Source organism: Strigops habroptila, chromosome 9 (genome assembly GCF_004027225.2).
Source record: "Strigops habroptila isolate Jane chromosome 9, bStrHab1.2.pri, whole genome shotgun sequence".
NCBI lineage: Eukaryota > Metazoa > Chordata > Aves > Psittaciformes > Psittacidae > Strigops > Strigops habroptila.
In genome coordinates this window covers 15,185,057-15,211,953 of record NC_044285.2, presented here as the reverse complement: position 1 = coordinate 15,211,953, position 26,897 = coordinate 15,185,057, and the positions used below count along the sequence as shown (strand labels likewise).

Below are 26,897 nucleotides of genomic sequence, written 5' to 3'. Positions count from 1 at the left end.
GTCAGCCAGCAGGCAGTAAGGTTTAGGTAAGTCAAGCAAACCCCGTAAGACAGTGCAAGTACTGTATTTGTTAGCCCTCTCATCTTCTTCCCAGAAACCGGACACAGTAAACTTGTCCTCTCCAATACTAGAACCTAACCTGTGGGGTTTGTGTGTGTTTGTACATTTGTGTGTATGTTTACCACAGAAACAGTAACTGTCCTGACTGAGACTTTGTTGCACTGATGAATTCAATATAATATGCAAATGAAATACATTTAGGAGTTTTTCATGCATTGTTCAAATGTTATACAAACACAAAATCCTGTTTCTATAGTCTAAAGTTAAGCTACAGAATTGATTTACTAACCTCAAAAGTCAAGTACAGTGTATATGATGTTAATACAAAAGTTACTGCAGAAGATAGCACATAATTTATTTACAATTGTTCTTTTTATAAAATCTTGGTACCAAGTGCAACAGCAGCATTATATATTTAAAACATACATTAGTCCAAACTGTGTTTTCTCTTAGACTTCAGTGTGTGCTTAACTTTTAAATACATGAATATTAGTATTTGTTAACTGATAACTAGCTAATCAAAGTATTATTTAAATACTTCAAGTGCATTTTGAAAAGAAAGGACAGTATTACAAATCTTTTAGGATTCAGGACTTAATTTGCACAAAAGGTTGTTTAACCAAGATTAAGTAAAACAAACCTTCATTTTTCCAGTTTTATCAATATCCAATTTCTGGATGAACAGACAGAACAAGAGGGTTGTTGCGACTAAAAATGGTTTAGACATACTTAAATTCACAGATTTAGTCTCATTTCAAGATTTAATAGCAGCTGTAATGTCTAATATTGACAAAATAACTTCAAATGCTCCCTACAGAAAGTGAATTAAATGGTTCAATTACCTGTTCCAAATACAGCATAATAAATCATAAGAAAAAAATACTTTATTTGTTAACAACTTAAAACATTATATTGTACTTCTCGAATACTTCCAATAAAAAACTGTTATACCAATAGATCTACTTCTCCCTAGATTGTTCTTCCTCTGATCTTCAAAAACCATAGGTGCTACTGATTAAAGAAACTACTGTTTCTCACCTGAGTAAGAGAGAAACCCAGCATCATTTAAGAATATTTCCTAAACCCTGAGAAGTCAGAGGCCAGAGCAAGCAAGAAGGTACAACCCAACTTGTTAACGCAAACGGAGAAGCACCAATACGTATTTATGGTTGTATCAAAGAATTATTCTGACACGAGTGCAACGAACGCTTCTTTCCAAGAGCCAGCAAAGCTTTCAAACCCCCAGCCAAGAGGAACCCGGCAGCACATTCCCGCCCCAGGAGCCCCCCGCCTCAGCGCGGCCGGGGGCGCTGCACCGGAGCCCCGAGCTCCACGGAGGAACCTCACTGTTCGCACCCGATCGAACTCCCTACGCGTGGGCGCTCACACACATGCAACCACCGCACGCTGATTAAACGGCAATTTTTAGTGAACAACGCCGCAGCTGCATGAAGTTTTCAACCAGAAGCTCTCAAGAGAAATCAGTGAACCACAAGCCCAAACAACTGCGGTTACAGCAGTGCTTCTACGGCCCCAGCCCAGCAGCCGCCGGCACCTCCCCACCTCAGTACAGGCCCGGCCCCGCCGCCGCCCGCACCGCCCCGGGGCACCTCATGGCTCTCGGCGCCACTCCCTGCAGAAGCAAGAGCCCGGCCCCGAGCCGCGCCAGGCGTGCCCAGCCCGTCCTTCCTGGGCGGGCTCCGCGGGGCCACAGCGCAGCCCGACACCCCCCGCCCAGCCCGCCCGCCGCCAACCTCTCGCGGGGAGGTCCTGGCGCCAGGTGAGCCGCAGCGCGCCTGCGCCGCAGCCTCCAGGTCGGCCGCGGCCTCCATCCGGGTACTCTGCGGCCCAGCCGGGCGGGGGGGGTTTTCATTGTGCGTGCAGCTGCCGCGCTCAGTCGTTCTAAAATGGCCGCCGCCGCCTCGTCTCCCGCCGCTGCGGGGGCTCCCGCGGCACCTGCTGCGCCGGCGTCGGTGGCGCTGCCCCCCACCGAGAGCAAGAAGATCACCGACCTGCGGGTAATCGACCTCAAGTCGGAACTGAAACGGCGCAACCTGGACATCACCGGGGTGAAGACCGTGCTCATCTCCCGGCTCAAGCAGGTGAGAGGCCGGTACAGGCCGTGGGGACGGGACGGGACCGGCCCGGCCCGGCCCTGCCCGACCCGACCTGCCGAGGGGCCCGGCCCGCCACTGCTGGCCGCCCGGCTCCGGGGGCGGGGCCCTCGCCGCCCCGCCGGCTGCCCCCGGTGTGGGGGGCGGGACCTGTCCCTGTGCTGCCGCCGGTGTGTACGGGTGAGGGTCTGCCGTGACCGGGCAGCCCGGTGGCTGTGCGTGGCTCCGGGGGGGTGGCACGCCCCTCTCAGCCGCCGAAGTAGTGGGCGGCGGCCGGGCTGGGTCGGGCTCGGTGTCCCAGCCGGCGGAGCTCGCCCCGCGGCCTTGCGGCCCGCCCGCCACCCTAGGCGTTGGAACTCGTCGGGCGGCCGCTGGGGCGAGCCCTGGGGCTGGCTGTTGCTGTAGGGTTTGTGAGCTGCCCTCCCCCCTGTTTTCGTGCTGCCCTTAATGTCATCATGGATATCGTACTAGCCTTCTAGTGTTATGTTTCCAAAGACAAATGTGCTGATCCTTGATAAGCTGTGCTTTGAACATGTCATTTTAACAGCTTAAACTCTTGCCATTATCATTAGCGTTCCCTCCCTCACTCTGAGTGAAAGGTTTAACCCAAAGTGCTTTTTAAAATACTTTTGAGATGGAAAAAAATAATTGTTTGTCTCACTGACTTCTGCTGAAATCGAATTGTTTGGAGTCCCACTGAAATCCATTAAGAATTGAATTTTTGTTTTTTGGTCTTATTTAGGCAATTGAAGAGGAAGGAGGCGATCCAGATAATATTGAAATAACTGTTTCGGCTGACACGCCCACCAAGAAACCAACTAAAGGCAAAGGTTAAGATCTATAGATATACATTACATTCTTAACCAGTTTTTCTGGCATATATCACTTTCAAGGAGTGTGGAACTGTGGCTTGTAGTTTGGATATAGTTGTGACTTTACTGCTCATGATTTCTATCATGAGACATTTCTTGCCTTACTCATCTGTTTTTAGTCACTGTATATAGGCAATGTATGGGAATGCTGGATAGACATGGAAAATGGGTAGGTTAAGAGATGTGTTATGAGGTAGCAGCTGTACTACCTGCAGATCTTGTAGACTTGTGCTGTGTGTGCTGAGGCTGTGTAGATGATCTGTGGGGTTTTTGGAATATGCTGTGCTCACTCCTGAACATGGAGTGTTACGGGTGCAGAGTGGGTATAGGAGCTGCTGTGCGGCTCTGGGGACAGGGATGGGAATCTCTGGTGTCTTAGGAGTGTCTGTGTAACAGCAAAGGGAGAACTAAGAGGTTGTTAAGCCATGAGAAGGTGTTGGACCTAGTGATGAGCGTACGATAATATGTGGTAGGGTATTTGGGTTTATTAGCATACTTTTTACTGAAAACAGGATTTATAAATAGGAATTTCCTGAATGGGCTCTGAGGGCTCACTGTGAAATGTCGAATTAAGAGATTTTAGTTCTCCTGTTGTGAAAAATAATTTAGATTCTATACAGATTTGCTGGGCAGAGATTGTTGGCTCTGTTTTCTTTTGCATAAGTATTTATTACAGTATTTAGTAATGTTTAAGTTCTGGGGGATATTAGTTTGTGTTTTTGTTTTCTGTTGTTCTGGGAGCATTTATAATCAAGTAATGCTGGGAAATGTCTGGTTTATGCATGGCGTTCTTCACTGAACATACATGCTAGGAATGTTCATAAGTGTGCTATAGTTACCTGTTTTGGAAATGATCGATCTTATACCACTGTCACTTGACTGAGGCTGAGTTTTGTGGTGGAAGTGATTATTCCTCCTTTTGTCTGGTGCTGTACATGGGGAAATGAATAATAAATTCTGCTTAGAAAGTTTGAATAACTTACCCGTACTTTGGACACAGTAGAAAAGTAAAAGGGAATAAACCGTTTCACAGTGTGGTTTCATTTTCTTCTGCAACATTACTTTATTCCCTACTCTGGAAAGGTAATTGATGCTGAAGAAAACTACTTGGAAGCTAAATAAGGAAAGGCTTCTACAATTTTTCATGTAGAGATTTAAATGGCTACTTGCTCTGCTGTAATGAACACTTACCTCCTGCTTTTCATCCTCCTGTTCTCCAAACTAATATCATGACGTGCATAATGTTCTTGAACCAGCTTCTTGTTTAATTTTGCTTCTGCAAAGGTAGTTTGCCTACTAGTAATGCTGCTGCCTGAGGCAGGGCTTCAGTAACTGTTCCCTGCCACCTTTTCTGCGGAACTGTAAGGTGTATGTGTAACATGTACGTTCTTGGTAAACTTCAAAGTAAAATATGACCTTCATGAAGTTCTTATCTGCTCACTTTGCCAGCTCAAGAGTTTTTCCTCATTACTTTTTTGATTATAAAAGTCTTATGAGCAAATTTTGTGCCAAAAGAAAGAAGGTTCATGCTGTATTAATCTTCAAGTGTTGAACAAGAAAAACTGTAATTCATCCAGGAAAAATCTTTTTTGATCTTAATTGGTTTACTTCTAACTTTAAGAAAGAATATATATCCTTTCTTTTTAACTATTCCTTGTATGTGTTAACTACAGATTCTGGTTTTATCTCTCTCTGGTGCTTTCTGCTGAAAGATGTTACTAGTAACCAGAAAGTATCCGTCAAAACATGGAAATCTGGCACTTCAAAAAATCCATTCCCTAATGTGTCGCTAGGAAAGTTTCAGAGGCTTGTGGGAGATGTGTGCCCATCACTTGAATCTAATAGGACTGAATTTTCATTTCAATTAACTATGTTGATCCTCTTTGTGCTTATAGACGTTCTTCACTATGCATAGTGTTGCCTCACTTACTGATTTTGCTGACAGATTGCTCCAGGCCTTTTGCTTCCTCCCTGCCCCACAGCTTCAGTCTAATGCTAATGGACCTGTAATTATTTTACTGGTGTCCAGGCACTACTAGTTCAATAGTATTTTTTCCTGATGCTGCTATTGCTATGCAAAGGAGGGTAGGAATATTATATATTAACTTATGAAGAAAATACAGCCTCAGAAAAGGCCAGGGAGTAATGAATAAACCTCCTCACAGCAGGCAGAGAGAGGTGAATTAGGAGAGAGAGAGGTGAAGGAAGGAGGTTTCCCTTCTAAAAAATCATGAACTGTGTCAGATGGTATCGATTTTAGACCTGAATGTGTTCTGTAGCCAGTTTTACTGCAACTCTTACGGTCTCTGGAAGAAGCGAGATGTCTAATTCCCTAGCATTGTCTGTTAGAAAAACTTGACCTGGAATGTTGATGCAGGCTGAACTAGAGGGGCAATAGTGTGTGCAGGGAGTGTGTGATATATTTGTTTTCTCTCTCGTTGCTTTTTTTTTGTGTGTACATTGACAAAAGAGGAGTAGGAATAACGCCAAGAGTGGAATTTACTTTCATAGAACAAGATCTTGTAATGCCCTGATAAATTGATCTATCAACTGAGTATATACTGCAGTTTTTTACTGGACTGTGACAAGCTTTTGACAATGACGGTACAAAGCCAACTTCCAGTGAGATAAGAAAGAAGTATCTGTAAAACACTGAGTAGAAGAATAAGGCCCTGACTAAACTGATTTGAATGTAGACCACCTTTTTTTTAAAACAAACAGCAGCTCTCCAGTGTCCCATACTGAGTTCTACAGCAGAAGATATTGTATGAAAAAGGAGTCATATTTAGAATAGGGTGTTTACTAATTTGCCCAAAATTGATGTAACATAGAAGGAGCCATGTGGGTGTTCATCAGGAAAATGGACTTTGCATCATGACTTAAGGAATGTTTGCAGAAGGATTCTGTTATCCAACAAGAATCCTCGATTGATCCTGTATGCAGAGTTAGTCAAAATCTAACACTTTTTCCGGAAGCTAATTTAGTTCAATATTTGGGGTAAAGAAGAACTGCAGAACAGCTGATCAGAAAAGCTATACAGGTGAGATCAGCTGGTTTTGCCAATTAAAGTTAGAAAGCTTAAAGGTGGAACAACAAATACCAAGTGCCCCATCTTTAATTGCCTCGGCTGTGCCTTTCCACCCTGGAATTTAGTAGCTATGGACAAATTTATCTACTTGTAAAAAGATAAGAGTTTTTGGAAAAAGATGTTCTTTTCAAGCCTGAATGTTCTGCTGCTTATTCTGATAATCCAGAGCAAGTTACTTCTAGTATGAAGTATTTTCCAAATGTTTCCGATGTGACCATTCCTTTGAACTATTTGCAGTCAAAAATACTGTAGCATATTGATACATCATAACTTAGTGATTGAAAGTTACTTTTCTGCCAAGTTTTGGAATTAGTGTGGGTGAGGAACAGATTCTAGGCTAATCAGTTTTAACCTTAGAGAATTAATGTGAGCAGAAATATTTATTTGCAGCTTTTCAACTTTTTAAGGCCAGTCAGATACCTATTACTTCATGTCTTGAGTACCCCTCTAGTTTCTGACTGAATTTCCAATTTGACAGTACTGTTAGATCAAATGCTGCAACTGACAGGTTTTGACTTCTTTATTAAAACTGCTGAGTTACCTAAAACCAAAAGTTGTACACTGTTGGCCTTCAAAAGGCCTTCCTTTCTAAAAACCATAAGTGGGTAAGAGCAGTATCCTGCAGACACTGGAGAAGACTTAAATGTTCTTGTTCCTCTGTGGTACCATTTAAGAATACAGAAATATAACAGGATAATTTGCTTTCATTAATATTGTTGCAAATGATGCTATTCAAATTGCAGCAGACCTCTTAACTAAATAATGCTATAAAGAGTTTCTTCCATTGTAAAGATTTTCTTTCCCCTTCTTCCTTTTTGTCTCCTGTCCCATGTTTCTGATGAATCTTTAGCATCAGCTACGACAGAAACCTGTTGGGGCTCCGGTAGAAATACCAGAAGACATGCAAACACTAATTCTTCCAGAATTTTATAAGTGTGTCAATCTACTTCTGCAGATGTCTGGTTTAAGACTTCTCCAAAATATTCTTCTATAATTCTGTATAAGCCTGAATGTCTCATGTAGAAGACCATTAATAGGTAGAACAAGCTTGTGCTACTTTAGGCCTGTAAATGAGAGAAAAGCTAAACCTGTACAGTGTTAAACCAACATTTTAAAGATGTTCTACATCTTCTAAGGAGAATATTCATTCTCTATTTAAATAGTGGGTTGCAATTTTATAATATGTAGCCATTGCCAGAAAAGGGATTGAGCATGGCTTATAAAGGAGTGCTGTCATTCCAAGGTAAATTAATATTTGTGATGTTAGGCACCCAGGTTTATGATGAGTGCTGCTGACACCACAGACATTTTCAATAGCAACTGCATGGATAAATCTGCACAGAAATTTTATGTATTGGCAGCTGCTGTACCTGTCAGACAACTGCTGTCTGCAGAAGGTCCAGCTGCTCTGGCTGTGGTTGTTAACATACCCTTTAATCCCAGTTATTTTCCTCAAAGTGATACCAGTCTTGACTAAGTTCACAGGAACAGTTTCTGAAAGGTGTTTGCTGCAATCTGATTCTAATCCTGTGAAACTGAGCCAAGTGTCCCTTTCAGCAGCCCACTGTGGATGAGTATCAGTGTGGAAAAGTTCTGAATTCCTGAGGACTCTGGAAGTTTTGAATTTTTGTGGATGCTGCCTTTTTGGGGTGTTACTGTACCAAGTTCTGAAAACTGTATCAGAACCTTGAAGTGCTGCTTTTGAGCAGTGTGACCAACCAGATCAGTGTGACCAAAACACAGAACTGAGAGAGGAAAGCAAATTTCCTACCACTCTGTGTCTTGGCGCTGGAAAGTGAAGGTCATTGTTCAGGTCTCCTTATTCATACCAAGTATCTCTGGTACTTGGAGTAAATGAGACAGTGCAAAGAAAGACAGCAAGACTGAAGAAAGGCTAATGAAAACATGTATTCCTGTTTGGCCTAATCTAGCAGCAAACAAAATATATGGACGGCTTCATTACTGAAAGGTACAACTTCCTCTTGATGAGGACATGTCAATAAAATACAATTCTCTAGCTGCTGTTGCAGAATAATGGGACTAATTTGAGGTAGATTTTTTTTTTCTTTTAATTCCCTAATAAAGTCTAGGTTCTAGTTCACCTGTGAGTCTTCCTCACACAAAATGAGTGAATTTAAACAGCTTTCATGATAGTATATGCTAGATAGTTGCTAAATATGTCTAGCATCTGCTGTGTGTTTTTGGCTGTCTCTGTGTATGCTTGGCTGGATATGGGATGCAGGGAAAACTTGGTCTTTCAGGTTTAACAAACTAAAGAACTGAAATGTGAGAGGGGCAAAACACAAAACACTTGAATGTGTGTGGAAGCCCTTGCTGTTTCTCACTGGGTTTTTAATTTGCATCGAAGACATATGTTGCTGTAGATTCTACCACAGAATGCTAAAATAGAAATACAAGATTTGGGTTAGTCTTACTTTCAGACATCAGCTGTGATGCATATCAAAAACTGTCCTTCCCAGTGTAAGCGCATGCCTCTTTCTGAGGAAAGGCAGCTTTCCTAAGTATACCTGTGTTGCTGGCTTTCTGCGCCAAAATCTTGCAAATCTATTGCATTACAAATATAAGTCAGGAATGTTTTGTTTGTTTTAATTAAAGTCAGGGACAAGATCTCTATGTATTTGGATCTGAATGCTTAGATCTCATATTTTGCACTCATAGAAATAACTTCTGCCATATGTCTTTTCCTAGGGACTTGTGTGTGTCTAAAACTCAAAACAATATGCTGTAGATAGGAGTGCTGTCAGTGCCATCTTTCAGTGAAATGAGTAAAACCAATTAGAATCTAAGTAAAACCAAAACAGTAGTCTGTTCTTCCCCTGTAGTTGAGCAGTTCCCAAGTTTGAAATGCAATTTAAGAACTCTGTATGAAAGACACTACAAATTAACTGCTGACAAAAATTGACTGTTCCAGGTAGTAGAAATCTCTGTGTCAAACTTTGGCTGACGTTTTTCTTTTCTACTCCTTTTGAACATCTCTAGAATTGATTTAGCCATTCATTAGAAGATGAAGGGATTATAGACTCATAGAATGGTTTGGGTTGAAAGGGACCTTAAAGATCATCCAGTTCCAACCTCCCTGCCATGGGCAGGGACACCTTCGACTAGACCAGGTTGCTCAAGGCTCTGGGCAACCTGTGCCGGGGCCTCACCACTGTCATGGAGAAGAATTTTTTTTCTAATGTCTAATCTAAATCTCCCCTCTGTCAGTTTAAAGCCATTCCCCCTTGTTCTGTCACTACATGCCCATGTAGAAGTCCCTCTCTAGATTTCTTGTAGGCCTCTTTACACACTGGAAGCTGGTCTTGCTCTAAGGTCTGCCCTTACGGAGCCTTCTCTTCTCCAGGCTGACCCAGCCCAGCTCTCTCAGCCTGTCTCCAGAGCAGAGCTGCTCCAGCCCTCACAGCATCTCCGTGGCCTCCTCTGGACTCACTCAAGCTGGTCCACATCCCTCTTGTGTGGGCGGCCCAAGAGCCCATGGGAAAAGATGTGATGTCAAAAAGTAAAGCATTAAGTGCTGGTCATGACTGACATCTCATTTGCGTCTTGAATTGACACTTGAGTTTCAGTAGAAGATAGTAAAGCCGCTTCCTAACAGAGCTGGTTTTGTACCTTGAGTTACTGAAAACCATCACATAGGCTAATCTTTGATAGAATGAATCAGACAGAATGCTGTACAAAGGGTGTGTTTGTGTGGAGATGTTTGTATCTAGTGTTATTTGGTCTTGTTTTTACAGAAGATTAAGGAAATGCAGTGGGTTTCAAAGGGAACTATGTCTAGTTGTCATCTTCACAGAGGCATCTTTATTAGAGAAAAGCGTGCATGTTCTGGAAGAACTGAATTCTTTGATGGTACATGCCCTAGTACAATAAAGAATATGTAGAAAACACAAGTGCTTCACCTCACTCAATTCTTCTGCTAATAGTTCCCTCTAGTGATGAAAAGCACTGAAAAAGGTGGCTTGGAGAGGCTTGCAATTGCCATACTTGTGGATAGTCAAAGAGATAGCTAGATAAAACCTGAACTATCTGATCATACTTGGAACTTGGCTCTACTTTCAGCAGGTTAGGTGGACTAGATGACCTTTAGGGGACCCTTCTAACCTAAATTGCTTAGTGATGCTATAAGGCAAGGCCCTTCCAATGTCTTAAGTCATAATGTCTAGATAAGTCCAGTGATTCTAGAAATGCACAGTTTGATGTTCTCCTGAATTCCGTTATCAATCAAAATAGAAGGATTGGTATTAAAATCACTTAGACGTAACTGCTTGTATATGCAACAGCATTAATTGTTCACACTCGCTCAGCTCACGTTTTTTTCTGCTGACCTTAAAAATACTCAGTTTGGGAAGGGTCATCTTATAGTGAACAGTTCAGATAAACTAAGGCCCAATACAGTATTCAGTATTGAAATATACAGTATATTTTCAGTATTGAAAGAAAGTCTGCGACAGGGAGTAGCTCCAGTAATTAGTATGTCCTGTCATTCCAGGTAAGAAGCATGAAGCTGATGAATTGACTGGTGATGCTTCAATTGAAGATGATTCCTTTGTCAAGGTAATAAAAGTATGTAATTTTTTCTTTTCTGAGTTTGTGTTTAAGCTTAATGTTTGGCTGTATTTACCAAAATAAGCTTCCGCTTTCTTTGTGCTAATTTATGTGGAGATTTGGAGCATTGTTTTTCCCGTGTTCACAGCTGTGGTGCCTAAGGGTGTGAAGGTGTGTGGGTTTTTTTTAAACATGCTATGATTTTTTATTATGGACGTGTTACAGTATTTTGCAGAAATGGTGATTCTACCCATTAATTTCTCAGAATATAACTAACATCCTTATAATGTCAAATAATTGTTTTTCACACCAAAAGGAAAGTGAATTGGAGACTCAAGATGCAAGTGATCAAGATGGAAATGATGAATTAAAGGACTTCAAAGAATCCGTTGAAGATGAGAACTTGAATTCAAAAGATCTACCATCTGCAGAAAAGAAAAGATACCGTGACCCGGAGCCAACGGAGACAACAGAAGATACAGAAAAGGATTCTATGAGTCAGGTACTTTGTTGTGTTTTACATGTATTTTTATCAGGAAAATGTACGTATTTCTAAGTGTGCTTGTATCACTAGGAAGTCAGAACTAGGGTTTGGGTTTCTTTTAGTTTGTCTTGCTTAGCTGTAAAAGGTAATGTAGCACTTTTTTTCTTTCTGTTCTCCTTGACTTGTGTTTGAATAGTCCTGAAACAGATGTGGCATGGATTGAGTGATGAAATACTACTGCAGTCCATGCAGAGTTCCTAAGGGGGCTTTTTCCCTGATACTAGTAGTGACATGCATAATCTGAACACTGAACTGAAAGATACAAGTAATGAGAACTGCTCATTGATGTTCACCTTAGTGTGATTCCACTTAACTAAAATGTTTTCTGAGTTAAATGAATCTCTTGACTCTGTGAATGTTGAAGCATTTTACAAATACTTTGCTGAGCAAGTCCTTTTTATGTTCTCATAGGAGAATGAAGGTCAAGACATAGAAGATTACGCTTTTCCAACTGTCCATGTGAGTTCCAAATCATTTCTGTTAAGCTGATTTTCATGTCTGTCTAGTTGGAAAAGATCACCTTAGACGCTTTTTGTTCCAGCATGCATCATAGGGTCAGATGATGTAATACAAACAGGTAAAAACAGTACAGGAAGCTTTCATTCATATTTTTTTATAATGCAGATAATTGTGATTTCCAAATAAGATGCCCTGTTTAAGTGCAAATTCCTGTCTACAATTTGGGAGCATTTAGTGCGTAGAGTTAGAAAGGAGTATGTTTCAAACCCTCTTAAAAACACTTCAGAGGGCTATGCCAAATGCTAACATAGCATATACACCTAAACTCCTGTTTTAATGTAGAAATCTGCCTTTAGAGAATGGGAGGGGGGGAAGGGTTGGGTTTGAGTGGTGGTCGTGGTGTTAATACATCTGTAACATCTTTAAGTTCAGAAATTCATTCTAAGTTACATGGAACTGATGTCTGAAAAAGGACATCTTGTACAGCATGTCTTGGTCTGCGAGGCTAATGATAAATAAGTAAATACCTTTCAAGATCTTGGTTTCATTTTTAAGTACTTAGTGGAGGAAGTCTACCTAGTTTCTGACTTCTGCCCTAACATTTTAAAGCTAATGATGGATTGCTTGCATTGAAAGTAGTAATCACTAGAGCAACAGCCATTCTGAAGGCTTTAGCAAGATATGGAACAGTTTAGAAATGTCCCGTTAAGGGGAAGAAAAATAACTGTGTGTTCCAATTGCGAACTGCGAGCGTTGCGGACACACACCAGTGAAGTTTAGTACAAATTTTCAGTGATTTGACAAGGGAGAGATGCACAGGCTTGGTTTCTAGACCATCTTTTCTTTGAAAACAGTTTGGGGTTCATTAATTCGCCTTCAAAGGATAGAAATTCCGTGGAAACTACAAACTGTTCTGCTCAAAGTTTTAAAGTAGGAGCCATTTAGTCTTGACTTTCTTTTCTTGCAGGATGGTGAAGATGAAGAAAATGAGAAAGGTATGTTTAAAGTTTAATAGAGTTCAGAGGCCTTAGTCTGTTAGAGCAGGCAACTTTCTCTTGTAATATTCAATCTCTTTCCTAATACTAGGCTTGTCTCCAGTACTAAGTACCAGTTGTCTCCTTATTAAGCCCAGCACCTGGAATCGTTGCAGTCAGTGGGTTTATTTCACTCCTAAGAGTTATTTTACTCTTAAGAGTTGATTACAGTACTTATCAGTTACTGTGGTGGATGTGTAATATAGCTGTAATACTATGATTCTTAATAAAAAAAACATAGTATTCAAGGACTCCAATTTTAATATACGGTAAGTCTTGATGTGAGAGCTTCCAACTTGCACTGCAGTAACTGATTTTTAATTGAGTGAAATGATACACCCTTACACTGAGCTTGAGCACCCAATAAATGTATGGACCATCATATCCTTGGCTTATTGTCACTTAGAAATACCAGTTGTATATAGGATGGTAAAACAAGTGTTTGGAAACCTGTGGAGTGGCTACTTTTTGTAAGCTATGCTCATTAGTGAAACTATAGAAGGAATGTAATGCACTTGGGCAAACAGACTTCCTGGACAGAAGTCTTAAGGATTCCGCGTATTGTGGACTACAAAGGACATGGAACACCATCGCTTTACAAAAGATGGGATAAACACATTACTGAAGCTACAGGATAAAACTACAGACTCCACGTTTACAAGGGACCCTATGGCTGAAGTGCCCCGACTGCGCAAATCCAAGAATATGGTCGGAGATGCCTGTGTCGGACTGAGATGGAAAATCTGTCCGGTGGATGAAGACTGAGAACCGTTTATCTACGAACTCTGGATTAAGGCTCACTCCGTGTTCTGCAGCAGCCTTGTACAGCTAACTTGACTGCCTAACAACTGCTTAGGAAAGGAAAAAGCAAAGGAGAACCCCAGCGTGGAAGACTGGCTGAAATTCTCCAAGACTGTAATTCTTTCGGATTTGGGAAGAAGTCCTAGAACCACGAAGATTCAAAGACAGATTAAATCAAACTGTGAGCATCCAAAGCAACTATTTTCTTCTGGAACACTAAATCCTAAACTGGAAAATGGATACTTCTTATGAAGAACGGGTATCTCCAGGATGGAACCATATTCTCCCTCCTAATGTTTTGGTATTTGTCTCTAGAAAATGTGTTTTGCCATGGAAGAATAAGTGATCCTGGGTAAAGGATTTATATTTGTGTTAATACACCTTGTGTTTTTTTTCTAACCTTCCATCAGTGCTAATAACTGGCTTTGTATTTTCTAGGTCCTATTCTAGCTTATGCATATGAAATTGTTTAAACTTCTGTTTTGCCATATTTATTCCTGTTAAATCCTCTTAGATAAAGCAGGTTCTGGTGATGGTACACAAGAAGTATCTAAACCTCTTCCTTCAGAAGAAAGCCTAGCTGAGGCTGATCACACGGCTCACGAAGAGATGGAAGCTAACACCTCTGTGAAAGAAGCTGAGGATGATAACATATCGGTTACAATCCAGGCTGAAGATGCCATCACTCTGGATTTTGATGGTGATGACCTCCTAGAAACAGGTAAAAATGTGAAAATTACAGATTCTGAAGCAAGTAAGCCAAAGGATGGGCAGGATGCCATTTCACAGAGCCTGGAGAAGGAAAGCAAGGACTATGAGATGACTGAGAACCATAAAGATGGTAAGAAGGAAGACTGCGTGAAGGGTGATCCCGTCAAGAAGGAAGCCAGAGAAAGTTCAAAGAAAGCAGAATCTGGAGACAAAGAAAAGGATACTTTGAAGAAAGGTCCCTCGTCTACTGGGGCCTCTGGTCAAGCAAAGAGGTTTGTTTTTCTATGTCAGTTCTTTACGATACTGAGTACCAGCATTCAATAAGATCACTCTACATTATGGGGGTAGCAGCAAGAATCTTATAATTAGTATCCTATGCTCCTGCCTATAGATTTTTTTGACCGCCATAAGTTACTTTTTAAAATTCAAGATCTTCGTATAGACACTATGTCCTTCTGATTGCATTGTCGAATTGTCAGCATTTATTTGTTTTTTTCAAATTGACGATTTTTTAAATGCCCTTGTGATGATGGTAATGAACAGCTATCAGTTCTAAGAACACAAAATGAAGTCAAGTCCCCGTCCTGAAATCTGGAGAAGATTGCCATATATCCACTGAATAGAGTTGTCAGAAAATCTAGATCTTCAGGCATCTTGGGGAAAATCAGTGCAAGAATCCATAAGGGAATCATTTGTTCAAACATACAGTCTAGCCCTTTTTTATTTTTATTTTTTGCAATGTTAACTTGTCTACTAGTATTAGTAGTGTAAAATGCAACACTTACCACATTCTGTATTTTCAATTTTCTTCTGATTTTTAATTTGCTTCTCTAGCTCTACTAAGGAATCTAAAGAAAGCAAGACAACATCAAAGGATGATAAAGGTAACTATTACAAATTAGGGTAGTATTGTCCTGACCTAAATGCTTTCCTGTTTGAGAAACTGCTTGCCACATGTTAGAACTCGTACATCTGTAGTAAATTATGCTAGAGGTACAGTAGTCACTAGATATATAGTCGTGTCTCTGTTGTTTTTTTTCCCTCCTTGTGCCAGATTCCTCATAAGAGCAAAAATACTTAGTCTAAAGACTCCATGAAAATATATTCTCTTATTTCAAAATACTTTTGGGAGGAAATTCCACTTAATATTTCGCAAGTCTTTTTTTTGATGAGAAGGTGCAATTTTCAGAGAAGCCTGCTATAACTTACATACAACAGTTTGGGTTGATGTTATATGCAAGATAAGCAAAAAATAATTGCAAGTAATTAAACATAATGCCAATGATTTCTTCTTTGTCTTGTTTTTAATTCTAGCTCATTGTTAAATAAAGTGAACTTCTGGTTGTTTACTGCATTAGGGCTGGACCTATTTCTCTGTGTTGGAGTTTCTATCCATTTACCATAAAACCCTCTATTATGGTTACAAACTCATACTTGACTGGAGCTCAAGAGCACACTAATGTTGGCAGTTATACCAATGCTTCATACTTGAACAAATGCATTTGTATGATCTCATGAGTCTCCTTATTTTGCCTGCAAGCTGTCTGCCAAAAACCTTTGTCAAAAAATCTCTCCCATATCACTAATGGATGAATGGAATTTTATCTGATAAATGAATTTCTGAGGAAAAACTTTTGTGACAGAGATAATTCAGTCTTCTGTAGATGCATGTCTGTTCATGATAAGTTATATGCTTACAATGAAATCAAATGAAGATACTGCAAATGTGCTTTCATGTAGCATACATAACTGTAATTGGAACTATTATAAGGCTGTCTTAAAATACATAGCCAAAGGCTCTTTAATGATATTGTATGACATTCTAAGTGTGTCACAGTTTATCAAGATAGCCTAGTTTGACGATAGCTGGTAACTGAAGTTTGTTGCTTTCATGCACTGAAGAAGGAAAATTCTTCTTTTTCTTCAAGGTGGTTAAATTACCTTTTAAAACCCTGCATACCACCAAATTTTCCAACTGTTCAGCTTGAGAGCCAGTCCTGGCCTTGCCTGTACGGCTGACTACAATTTAACATACGCAAAAGCAGTTCATACCTTTAGCAGCAAACAACCACAAGCTGAACTAAATAATATAAGGCTAAAAGATTTGGGAATAAGATGACATGAATCTCTTGCTTTCAGTTCTATATTGTTGCAAAAATGGTTAATATCTGGGGGGTTGTGGGTGTTTGAGGCACATAATGTTGTTCTAGTTTTTCTTTAGAATTTTCCTTAGTTTGCAGGAATCATTTTGGTGGGTTGCGTCCAGTTCACATCCAGCAGCATCTTTAAAAAGCTGTTCTGGATGGAAGGCATGTATTTCAAAAAGTTATGGGAATTGAGCACATTATTCTGGAGGCTCAGTCTCCTCTACTTTCTGCTGTCTTCTGGTAATGCGAGTACTGTTAAGACATGCTGATGAAGAACAAATGGGTGTTAAAAAAAATGTTCTTGGATGAAAGTTATTGCTTATGAATAGGATAAGTTTCAGAAGTTGATATTGAATGTACATACCCAAATGAGGGTAAAGCATGCCTTTAACAAAGAACTGTATGATTTTTCTAGCTCTGTCATTTGGGTATGTGTTAGCCAAGCTGTTGGTTTCAATACATGAGTATATGAATGAAATCTTACTGCATATATTTTTTTTATATAGAAGTCTTTTCAAGAAAGGTAACCAGATAAACAGTTACTTAAAGGTAACAGGCTAAATTTCTCTTTTCAGCAACAGTTTGGTTCAATATTCATGGTACATTTGTCGCCTTAATTTTTTGGCTGTTTTGTAAAACTTGTTTCAGGAAGTGCAAGCAGTGTTAGTGGTAGCAGTGGAAGTTCAACTAGAAACCTGTGGGTTAGCGGACTGTCTTCCAACACAAAAGCTGCTGACTTGAAAAATCTCTTTGGCAAATATGGAAAGGTATTTCGTGGGGGGTGATACCATGTGTGTTGTATGTGTCTCTTCCCCCCTCCTCTATTCAGTTGCAGAAATTGAGTAATACTTTATTTAGTGAAAGTCTGAATTGAAATGTCCACCAGTGTAAGCTAAAAAACCCCAATATTTTCATCATTTAAAATAAGAGTGCATGCTTACAGGAAGAACCATGTGTTAATTTTGTACGAAATTTTTCTTCCCATTGAGGTAAGATGGATGCAAAAGAAATGTCACAAATGTGACTGGTCAGGACTGGCTTAAATTTTTAATTTAATTAAATAATGATGGCTATGTTCTTTTGTAGCAACTGTGTTTAACCATGAGGGGAAGGTAATGTGCTAACTGGGAAAATTGTAATGTGAACAGTTCTTACAGAACCTGCTGCTTTGTGACGCTGTTCTTAAAATGTGTTCTGAGGGCTTATGAATAGGAAAATAGGTAAAAAGTTATGGTCAATGTCCTTTTAAGGGACTCTTTTAATGACTTAATGAATTTTTTACAGGCAGCTTAAACTAAGTCTGTTTTCCTGGATTTTTGATTCAATTCAGCATACAAAGAGAACAATGCAGAATCCATAAGCAGTCTTCTTGAAAACTGTTTTTATTGCAGTTGTTCTCATTTTCTCAAAGGAGCCGCTGATAACTATGCAAGTTCACAGTGTTTGTATAAGCCTGTGCAGTTACGACATTATTGTATCTTGGGAACTAGCTAGAACCTTAGCACTGTGAATATCAAGTATGTGTGCTGATTATTGGATATCTGATTTTCCTAATGTGTTTATTAGGTGATTTTATTTAATGCCTTCAGAAGTGCTGAAACCCAAGAGTGTGTTTTGTTAAAACTTCCAATTCTTTAGTTGGTTTTGCTGTAAAGATGCTTGTTACCTGTATTTACGTAGCTTCCCAGTTTTAAATTAACTGGGAAATACATAATATCTAAATGACTAGCATTACAGGCTGCTAAAAAGATAATATTGCTGCATTAGAGCACGGCTACATCAAGACAACTGGCTCCAGTAGTTACAGAAATTCTAGCAAGGAACACAGTGCTTTCTCAAGGAGCAGGTGTTAAAGAGCTGGTTGCTAAAATTGCTTGATGCATTTGCTAGATGCCTTTGAAGAACTGGCCCTGTTGTTGAATTACTGCATTATGCAACTTATACCTTCCTGCCACCACTTGACACCTTTTGGGGGGGTTAATCAGTCAGACACGAACTGTCAAATTCGGATCAGTGGTGTTTCTGTGAATGAATTCTGACAGTAACTGTCAAAAGCAGCATTTAGATAATGTGCATGAGGTTGTGACTGGTCAAAACGGGACGTAAGCATTAATATGCCTTGATGTGGAAGTTGGGATAAAGTTCTCAAAGCTGCAATATCCTGTGGAATTACATGCCTTTGAAAACTTGGGAGTGTCAGTCTTTCTAGTGGGGTGGGTTTTTTGTTGCTATTGTGGTTTTGCTTGTTTTGTTTTTTACATATTAGAGTAAAAATATTATTGGACTACTGTCAGTTCCTTACTAGAAACATCTCTCTCAAAACCTGCATTTTACCTGTTTACATAGGTACTTGGTGCAAAGGTGGTCACAAATGCACGAAGCCCAGGGGCAAAATGTTATGGCATAGTCACAATGTCTTCTAGTACAGAAGTGGCTAGATGTATTGCACACCTTCATCGAACAGAGCTGCATGGACAACAAATTTCTGTTGAGAAAGTAGGTTTAATGAGATGAAAACATTTCCCAATAGACCATCTTATGCAAGACTCTGTATTAACCTATTTGCTTTTGGGAAAAAATATAGGTGAAAGGGGATCCCTCCAAAAAGGAGCTGAAGAAAGAAAGCGATGATAAATCTGGTTCTGGTAGGAGCATGGGAGATAAGAAGACTGCCTCAAGTGATAAAGCCAGCAAGTAAGAAATTGCACATGTCTTCTGAAGTTGTGAAAACCCTTTAAGTTGAATTTTCCTCATTGCATTTGTGTTTCTTTCCTAACAAGAACTCCGTCAACCAAAAAAGAAGAAAAGAAATCTGAGAAATCGGAAAAAAAAGAAAGTAAAGAAGCCAAGAAAACAGAAGGTAAAGATGAGAAGAGTGATAATGGAGCAAGTGGCCCCAGTCAAGAATCCACTAAAAAAACTGAAGAAAAGAAAAGAATAAGTATGCAATGTAGCCATGTTTTCGTCCTGTTGAATCTGTGTGTCTGACTTGTTTTGTGGGCATGTTCTTGCTCTTATTGGAAACCAGACAATTAAACACTTGTTCTTTTTTTAGACTCAGTAACATTATTACTTTGGAGCTGATGTAAAAGCTTCCAAATTTTATATTGCTACTTAGTTACAGCCATGTGCTGGTATGCTGCTTCTACCAGTAACAGTTCCGTGTAGGGATTTGGAAATTTCACTATGGCAAACCTGTAATAGGCAAATAGGGGTGTATGTGTGTGTTAAACCCTTCTTCTTTTTCTTTTTCTTTTTTTATTTTTTTTCTTCTCCCCCTCTCACCAGGTGGTAAAAGCCCAGGTCAAGTTGTAGTTTTAGACCAAATGAAAGGAGACCAAGGCCACACTAGGACAGTTAGAAGGGGAAGGTTTGATAAAGTAAGTATCTACAGATTTGATGCAATGCTTATCTGATTTGATACTCCCTTACAGTTGATACTTTCACTGAAGAGTCAATAACTATCACAAACTGTTAAGCTTAGATAGAAGCTTTGTATGCTTTGGGATAGCTAAGTAGTTAATGATACTTGAACGTAGCATCCAGAAATCTCCCTAAATGAATGAGACTTCTGAAATAACCATTGTAATCTCTATCTATAGCCACAGATGTTGAGGAACAAAGAGCGTATTATTCAAGATAAAGTGAAATTCAGGGAATACAGGGGTAGAAAGGATATCTTGCCTTTTGAAAAGATGAAGGAACAGAGATTGCGAGAACACATGGTTCGATTGGAAAGAATACGACGAGCTGTTGAACTCCGAAGGTAGTAATTCAACTTTTTGCTAAAGGCTATTTTCTACATTAATTGATCAGATACTATATTTAGAAACCCACTCAGAATGCATTCTGTCAAGCCTTTTGCTCAGATGCTAAAAGTCTGGGACTCTGCCTATCAGTATCTTTATATAAATGAATGGACTCCAAAAATTTTGTTTCATCTGTTAATAGCCATACATGTAAACACATAGCTTAGTGTTGGTTATGGGGGGCGTATCGCAGAAGTGTTACTGCATGCCACTTCTCTATTTGAAAAGATGAGAAGTCGACTAAGAGATGTGACCAGAAATAGTATTTGGGGGTGTCTGTTTTTAAACAGGGAACTGTTGTATATCTAAATGGCAAATCGAGCATAATATAATCTCATCCCTTTAAATAAAAGGACTAAACAGCTACACCGTTCTATTCTGCTCTTTTCATCTGACCAAAAGCTTGCAAAGGATAGTTAAATGACTTTTGTTAGCTGGATTTCCCTAAACAAAGGAATTTGTAGCAACCATAAAGCTGAAAGGAGAAAATGCCTTTCCTGCTTCTTGTAGGATGTACTATAGGAGCTGGGAAGATGAAAGCAAAATGAAGCTGTTGACAAGTGTAACTAACCTGTGCAAGTCAGAGTGGTCATGTTTGTCTGTCTTGGTTTTGGACAGAAAACAATAAGTAAATTTTTCGTTAGCTTGAAGAGGACAAGAGCTAAAATAGCATTTATTTTTAAGATCCAAACCCTATTCTTCGCTAAGCTGTTGTCATTGTTTGCCAAATGACAACATAGAAATACAAATCCAGCATGAAATACATCAAGGATGATGATAAAACTTCTCCTATATCTGCTGTCTGCTTAAATGGTTCTATAGAATGTGCTAAAACCAGTTTGGCTACTTGGGGCTAAAAGGAGTAGACTTCTTATATCAGGATGTTTGTCAAGACCTTACTCGGAAATAGTTTTTTTTGATGTTTGTACTTCAGGTGATGTTAGTTTTGGATGAGAAATATTGGATCAGTTTCTGCTACATCTTCTCCTTTTTTTCCTTTCTTCTTTAGGCGAAGAGAAATTGCTGAGAGGGAGCGTCGTGAGAGAGAACGCATACGAATAATGCATGAACGAGAAGAATGCTTGCAGAGAGAAAGGGAACGATTAGAAATTGAAAGGCAAAAGCTAGAGAGGGAAAGGATGGAACGGGAGCGTTTGGAAAGAGAGCGTGTCCGCATTGAGCAGGTGTGCGTATTTCTGGTTTGGCCTGCAGTGCAGTATCAGTTTGGAGTATAACCCAGTTGGCACTTGAGTGAATTTTTTTCTTCACCCTTTCACCCAGCCCATAAAAGAATCAACCAAACACTACAAAATCCAGAGTGTACAACACAGTAATCTTTATCTTTTTTGCTTGACTTGTGAGTAATTTGATAGCAAATTCTCATTACTGGTTTATGTGGTGGCTATATGTGTCTGTCTCTAAAAACAAACTATATCAGATCATATTGTCATACAAACCTTCTGTAACTTTACTAGATGTTTCCTAGAGGATGTCAGTGCCAACTTAATGTATGTGTTCCTGGACAACAAATACAGTAGCAGTGCAAGAACTTACCTGGAGATATTTCTACCTAATAGCCAATAGCTTCTCCACTTTTTTTGGAGAAGTATTCCTTATGCTTTTTAATCTTAGATGCTATCCAATGATTAATTGTATTAGATAGCCTTTGATAGAAAATTGTCAAGTGTTAATTCCGTATACTTGCTAACTGTTACATAGGTATCTCTAATAAAGGGCTATTTTGTTTGTTGTGTTTATTCACCTTTCCCTCTCATCGTAGGAACGTCGAAAAGAAGCGGAGCGTATTGCACGTGAAAGGGAGGAACTTCGTCGACAACAGCAGCAACTTCGTTATGAACAGGAGAAGAGAAATTCTTTGAAACGTCCACGTGATGTAGATCACAGGTAATCTAATTCTCAAACCATGGTTTGACAGTGCTTAGTATAAGAAACAGATACCAGCCTTGTGTCAGACTTGAAAATCCATTTGAACGTGAAACAAGTCTTCACAGAAGAGCTGGCTTTCAGGTATTTGGTTTTGACATCAGTTTATGCCAAGCATGAAACCTTATCTGCAGGAGAGAGTTTTGAAATAAGGGAAGCGTCCTGTGAATTAATTCTTATAGTACACAAAGAGCATAACACAAGTCAGTACATTTGCTGGCAGTGTGCACTCGCTGTCCAGAAAGCCAAGCATATCCTGGACTGCATCAAAAGGAGCGGGACCAGCAGGTCAAAGGAGGTGATTCTGCCCCTCTACTCTGCTCTCATGAGACCTCACTTAGAGTATTGTGTACAGTTCTGGTGTCCTCAGCGTAAAAAGGACATGGAGCTGTTGGAGCAAGTGCTGATCACAAGGATGATAAGGGGGCTGGAGCACCTCCTCCCATAGGAAGACAGGCTGAGAAAGCTGGGGCTCTTCAGCCTGGAGAAGAGAACTCAGAGCAGCTTCCAGTATCTGAAAGGGGCCTACAAGGGTGCTGGAGAGGGACTCTTCATCAGGGACTGTAGTGATAGGACAAGGGGTGGTGGCTTCAAACTTAAACAGAGGAAGTTCAGGTTAGATATAAGGAAGAAGTTCTTTACTGCGAGGGTGGTGAGACACTGGAATGGGTTGCCCCAGGAAGTTGTGAATGATCCATCCCTGGTGGTGTTCAAGGCCAGGTTTGACAGAGCCTTGGGTGACATGGTTGAGTGTGAGGTGTCCCTGCCCATGGCAGGGGGGTTGGAACTAGATGATCTTAAGGTCCTTTCCAACCCAAACCATTCTATGATTCTATGATTTGGATTCATGTAACTGAGGAGGATTCATTTGTTTTGTTTAAAGGAGAGATGATCCTTACTGGAATGAGAATAAGAAGATGGCTCTTGATACAGATGCACGTTTTAGTCACAGTTCAGATTACAGTCGCCAGCAGAACAGGTTTAATGATTTCGATCACAGAGAACGGGGACGATACCCAGAAGGTTCTTCGGTTCCATCATCTTCTTTTGATAGGTAAGTTCAGATAACAGGGCAAGTATTTGCCTGCCCACATATCTTTGCATTTCACTTCTAACTGTTCAAAATCTAAAATAGTGCTACAGGCTTTATAGAGTTCTGAGGCAATAGAATTGCAGTAGTGTCCCAAAGTTTCTTGTGTCTTCAGGGTTGGCCATATATACCATGGAATCTAGTTTGTTTTTTTCTGAGGACTTTAAGTTACCTGCCTGGTGGTCTCTTCTGGATGACATTTCAAAAGAATTGTCGTGATTATTCCTCTTTCACATCTAGTCATAAGTGGGTTCCAGTGGATTAGATCTGTCCTACACGGCTACTTACCTTCTTAAGAAGCAAGGCGAGAAGCAATGATTTAATCAGAGTTAAGAGCGTTTCTTGCACAAGTCACACTCAGGAGGATCCGCACAGTAAATTTACTGTGCAGTAAATGCTCGTTCAGTTCCAATTTTATGTTTCCATTAAACTTCTCCCATAACCGATTATAAAGTTAAGACCACATAATTGTAGTTTCCAGACTTCTACTTTTGTGCTGCAGTGAACTAATACTGGTATTTTCTAGCTGACTCGAAATCTAGCATTCCCTCTGCTTCATACTAAGCAAAAAGAATGCCCTACAATTGCTTAAATTATACTGACCAAAAAGCGAACTGATAAATGCATAAAGAAATGTTAAACTGGCTGTAAGAACTCAAAATCAAAACTGTAGAAATAAATACAATTTAGGTGGGAAGGATATTTGAGATACATGTCACATATATGGTAATAAACATGTAATATAAAGATATTTTTGTATGGTCACGTTGTGCTTCCATGTGCAGAGAAGTGGGAAAATGGGAGACAAGCAAATGACTTTGTCCTACTTTAACAACTTAGGCGAGAACGTTTTGTAAATCAAGGTGAAGCAAAAAAGACTCGTCCAACAGCACGAAGAGAAGAGCCAGGGTTTGAGAGATATCCCAAGAACTTCAGTGAGTCCAGAAGAAATGAACCACCACAACCAAGAAGTGAACTTCGAGATACAGACAGACGAGAAGTGCGAGGAGACAGAGATGAAAGAAGAACAGTGATAATTCATGACAGACCTGAAATACCACATGGTCGACATCCAAGAGAGACTGGTTCAAATCCACCTAGGCAAACCAATTGGAAGAGCGAGGGAAGCATAAGCACAGACAAACGGGATGGCAGGTAAATGTGCTGGCTAATCAATGAACTAGTGAACATGCTGATTCTTGTAGAGTTTACCTGGAGTAACAATTCCTCAAGAATTGCTCTGTAAAGAGAGAACAGACCCCTTCCTAAAGAATGGCAAAGTCACTTTCCAAATGCGTTAGAAGAAATGGTGTGTAGGTTGTCACGTACACTAAACTTGATGCTGACTGCCAGCAGCCTATTCTTAACTGTGTGCAGCGACATAAAGTAAGGAGGCTTTTGTGCAAGAATGCAGATGTAAACAAATAACATGCAAGCTTTAACTATTTAGAGAGCTACATAGATCTAAAAGAGTGTTTCTAAGAAGCTAACTGCAACTTGCTAGGTACCTGAAAAACAAAAGGGAATCTCTGAAGTCTACATGTGCTGTGATTTGGTACCAATTCTGTTATACTGAAACCAAAATTTTGATAAAAGCAATTTTTACAGAAGCGAGAGGTCGGATCGATCAGGAAGAGAAGTGTCCGGACACGTGAGAGGTGCACCTCCTGGTAGCCGTAGCAGTGCTTCTGGGTATGGAAGCAGAGAAGGAGAGCGAGGCGTGATGGGAGAAAGAGGTGGAGGACAAGTGAGTCATGTTCTTGTGTTTGTGCGCATGGGTGAGACAGGAAAATGCAAAATCATCCTGGAAAATGACCATGTAGCTTCACAGAAATGACCACCAAGCGTTCTGGCTATTGGAAAGTCAGTTTATTTTAAAAGTTCTTTTTTGTTGGGTGTTTTAATAAGCCAAGAAAGTGCAGAAAACATCACCAATTTTTTTTATGTCTAGCATCTTTCAGGTAGATCAGAACACCACCTGAATGAGTTGCTGATTAGGCTCTTAAGAGTTTGTTGTTGTGTGTTTTCAGGGTCTCGACCTTACATCACCCACAGCTTCAGTGTGGTTTGTTGTAATCTGCGGAGTGCTGTTACTGAGAGAAAAACCTTCTGTAAGACTTGTCTTTGAAGTCTACAGACCAAATTGGTCCATGCCACTAAATCTTGAAGCATTTAAAAAGAATAGTGTTTCTCTAGCTATATGGAACACAGTGATTATACAAGATCAGGCCAGAATTGGGAGTAAAGTATGAGTCCACTGAACTTTACTCCCTGCATATGCACGTAGTCATTGTTGCAAATTAGGATTTTTGTTACTTCTAACAGGACTCTTGTAAGCATGGGTTAGCTGCCTGCGGTCTGAAATCTTAACAGATGCTTGAGTTCTGTATATTATAAGTTTATACTGTAAGTTTAGCTTTCTTGAAAAGTTTGTTTCCTGTTGATCATGAAGTACATCTTTAGTTCTGAAAATGACTATCACTTTCTTTCTAGCACTATAATGAGGACAGACATGTTGTTGAGCGCCATAGTCGTGAAACTGGACCAAGGAAAGAATGGCATGGACCTAGTTCTCAAGGAAGTGGGTATCATGACACAAGGAGAATGGGAGATGGCCGTGGAGGAGGTGGCATGATGTCTCCACATACAAGGTACAAAAAGTACTCCTTCCTCTCAACTTCCTAGTGAGCTCTCAAGGCTTAGGTTATGCTTAGGAAGTATGATAGTCTCGGCGCAAGCAGCGTTACTTTCTGTGGATGGGTTGTTGCTGCACAGCACACAAACCCATCTTTCCCATGGCAGCACATGGCTCCACAACTGTTGTTTTGCTAGTGGCAGTACTGTGCACCTGCACAGAAACAAGTGACTTCTTGCAAAGTCTCTTTTGAGACTTAGAGTTTTAATAGTGGGGTGATATGAGACATAACAATGTTCTTAATTGTACACCAAGAGTTTAGATACTTACCATTACTTAACACTTTTTTAAAACCTTTGTTTCCAGTAATTCTTCACCAATTAATAGAGTTGTACAGATCACAGGCAATTCCATGCAGAGGGGAAGTGGCTCAGGATTTAAACCATTTAAAGGTGGACCTCCACGAAGATTCTAAGATCTACAGCTGCTTGGTTTCAAGATAACTTATTGAAATCTCTTGTAAACTTTCTCTGATTAAAACACAGGAAACCTTGTCTGGAAGTCCTGGTTAAATTTTTTTAATTTAACATGATTACTTTCCTCTCAATTTTGGAGGCATTTTAATAGTTACGTTGTAATTTTGGATAGTTTTTGTGTATCTTTGATAAGCATTTTCCCTGAGGCACTAAAGCTGTGTAAAAAACAAATTGGAACCAAAATATTTGTTAATCCTGTATAAAAGAATAGTTTGCAGCCGTGTGCTAGTAGTTTGATTTACCAACATTAGCTCTGTGGTGTCATGCTTTAAAGTTAGCTCCTTCTCACAACATCCACAACTGTAACCTCCATTTTGAAGGTTGTCCAGGCTATTCTCTCTGCTTTCTAATTTGTAGAGAACTAAGATTGTTCTTTCATTACTGGGTATTATGTAACCTATTTTTGCAGAAGGTACTGTTACATCGAGTGCATTATGTGTATTCTTGCAAATGTATTCTTTTGAAATAAACCTTCATATTCTGTATA

At 39.9% G+C, this 26,897-nt stretch overlaps 1 protein-coding gene across 5 annotated transcripts; it reads left to right on the top strand.

Annotated features, from left to right (window-relative positions):
* The first annotated feature begins 933 nt into the window (after positions 1–933).
* SLTM (SAFB like transcription modulator) lies at positions 934–26,897 on the top strand. Of its 5 annotated transcripts, none has more exons than XM_030497699.2 (21): positions 934–2,162; positions 2,917–3,004; positions 10,645–10,709; positions 11,017–11,202; positions 11,656–11,703; positions 12,671–12,698; positions 14,053–14,521; positions 15,084–15,133; positions 17,045–17,163; positions 18,743–18,892; positions 18,981–19,090; positions 19,177–19,337; positions 19,685–19,776; positions 19,999–20,162; positions 21,215–21,389; positions 21,986–22,110; positions 23,033–23,203; positions 24,080–24,394; positions 24,848–24,986; positions 25,733–25,890; positions 26,241–26,897. In XM_030497699.2, the coding sequence occupies exons 1-21, from the start codon at positions 1,968–1,970 to the stop codon at positions 26,347–26,349; spliced, it is 3,117 nt and encodes a 1,038-aa protein (XP_030353559.1). In that variant the 5' UTR covers positions 934–1,967; the 3' UTR covers positions 26,350–26,897. The 5 variants fall into 5 exon arrangements, with proteins under 5 accessions (XP_030353559.1, XP_030353556.1, XP_030353560.1 ...); XM_030497696.2 differs by having other exon boundaries at positions 24,836–24,986; XM_030497700.1 differs by having other exon boundaries at positions 1,856–2,162; positions 10,645–10,718; positions 19,177–19,256; positions 24,836–24,986.

What these genes read in the sequence shown, in the direction of transcription:
- SLTM (XM_030497695.1), top strand. Translation starts at nt 1,968, where the DNA reads ATGGCCGCCGCCGCCTCGTCTCCCGCCGCTGCGGGGGCTCCCGCGGCA. An exon ending in GCCTCTGGTCAAGCAAAGAG is followed by an intron (nt 14,522 to 15,083) that starts GTTTGTTTTTCT and finishes TTGCTTCTCTAG; the next exon opens with CTCTACTAAGGAATCTAAAG. An exon ending in GAAGGGGAAGGTTTGATAAA is followed by an intron (nt 19,777 to 19,998) that starts GTAAGTATCTAC and finishes CTCTATCTATAG; the next exon opens with CCACAGATGTTGAGGAACAA.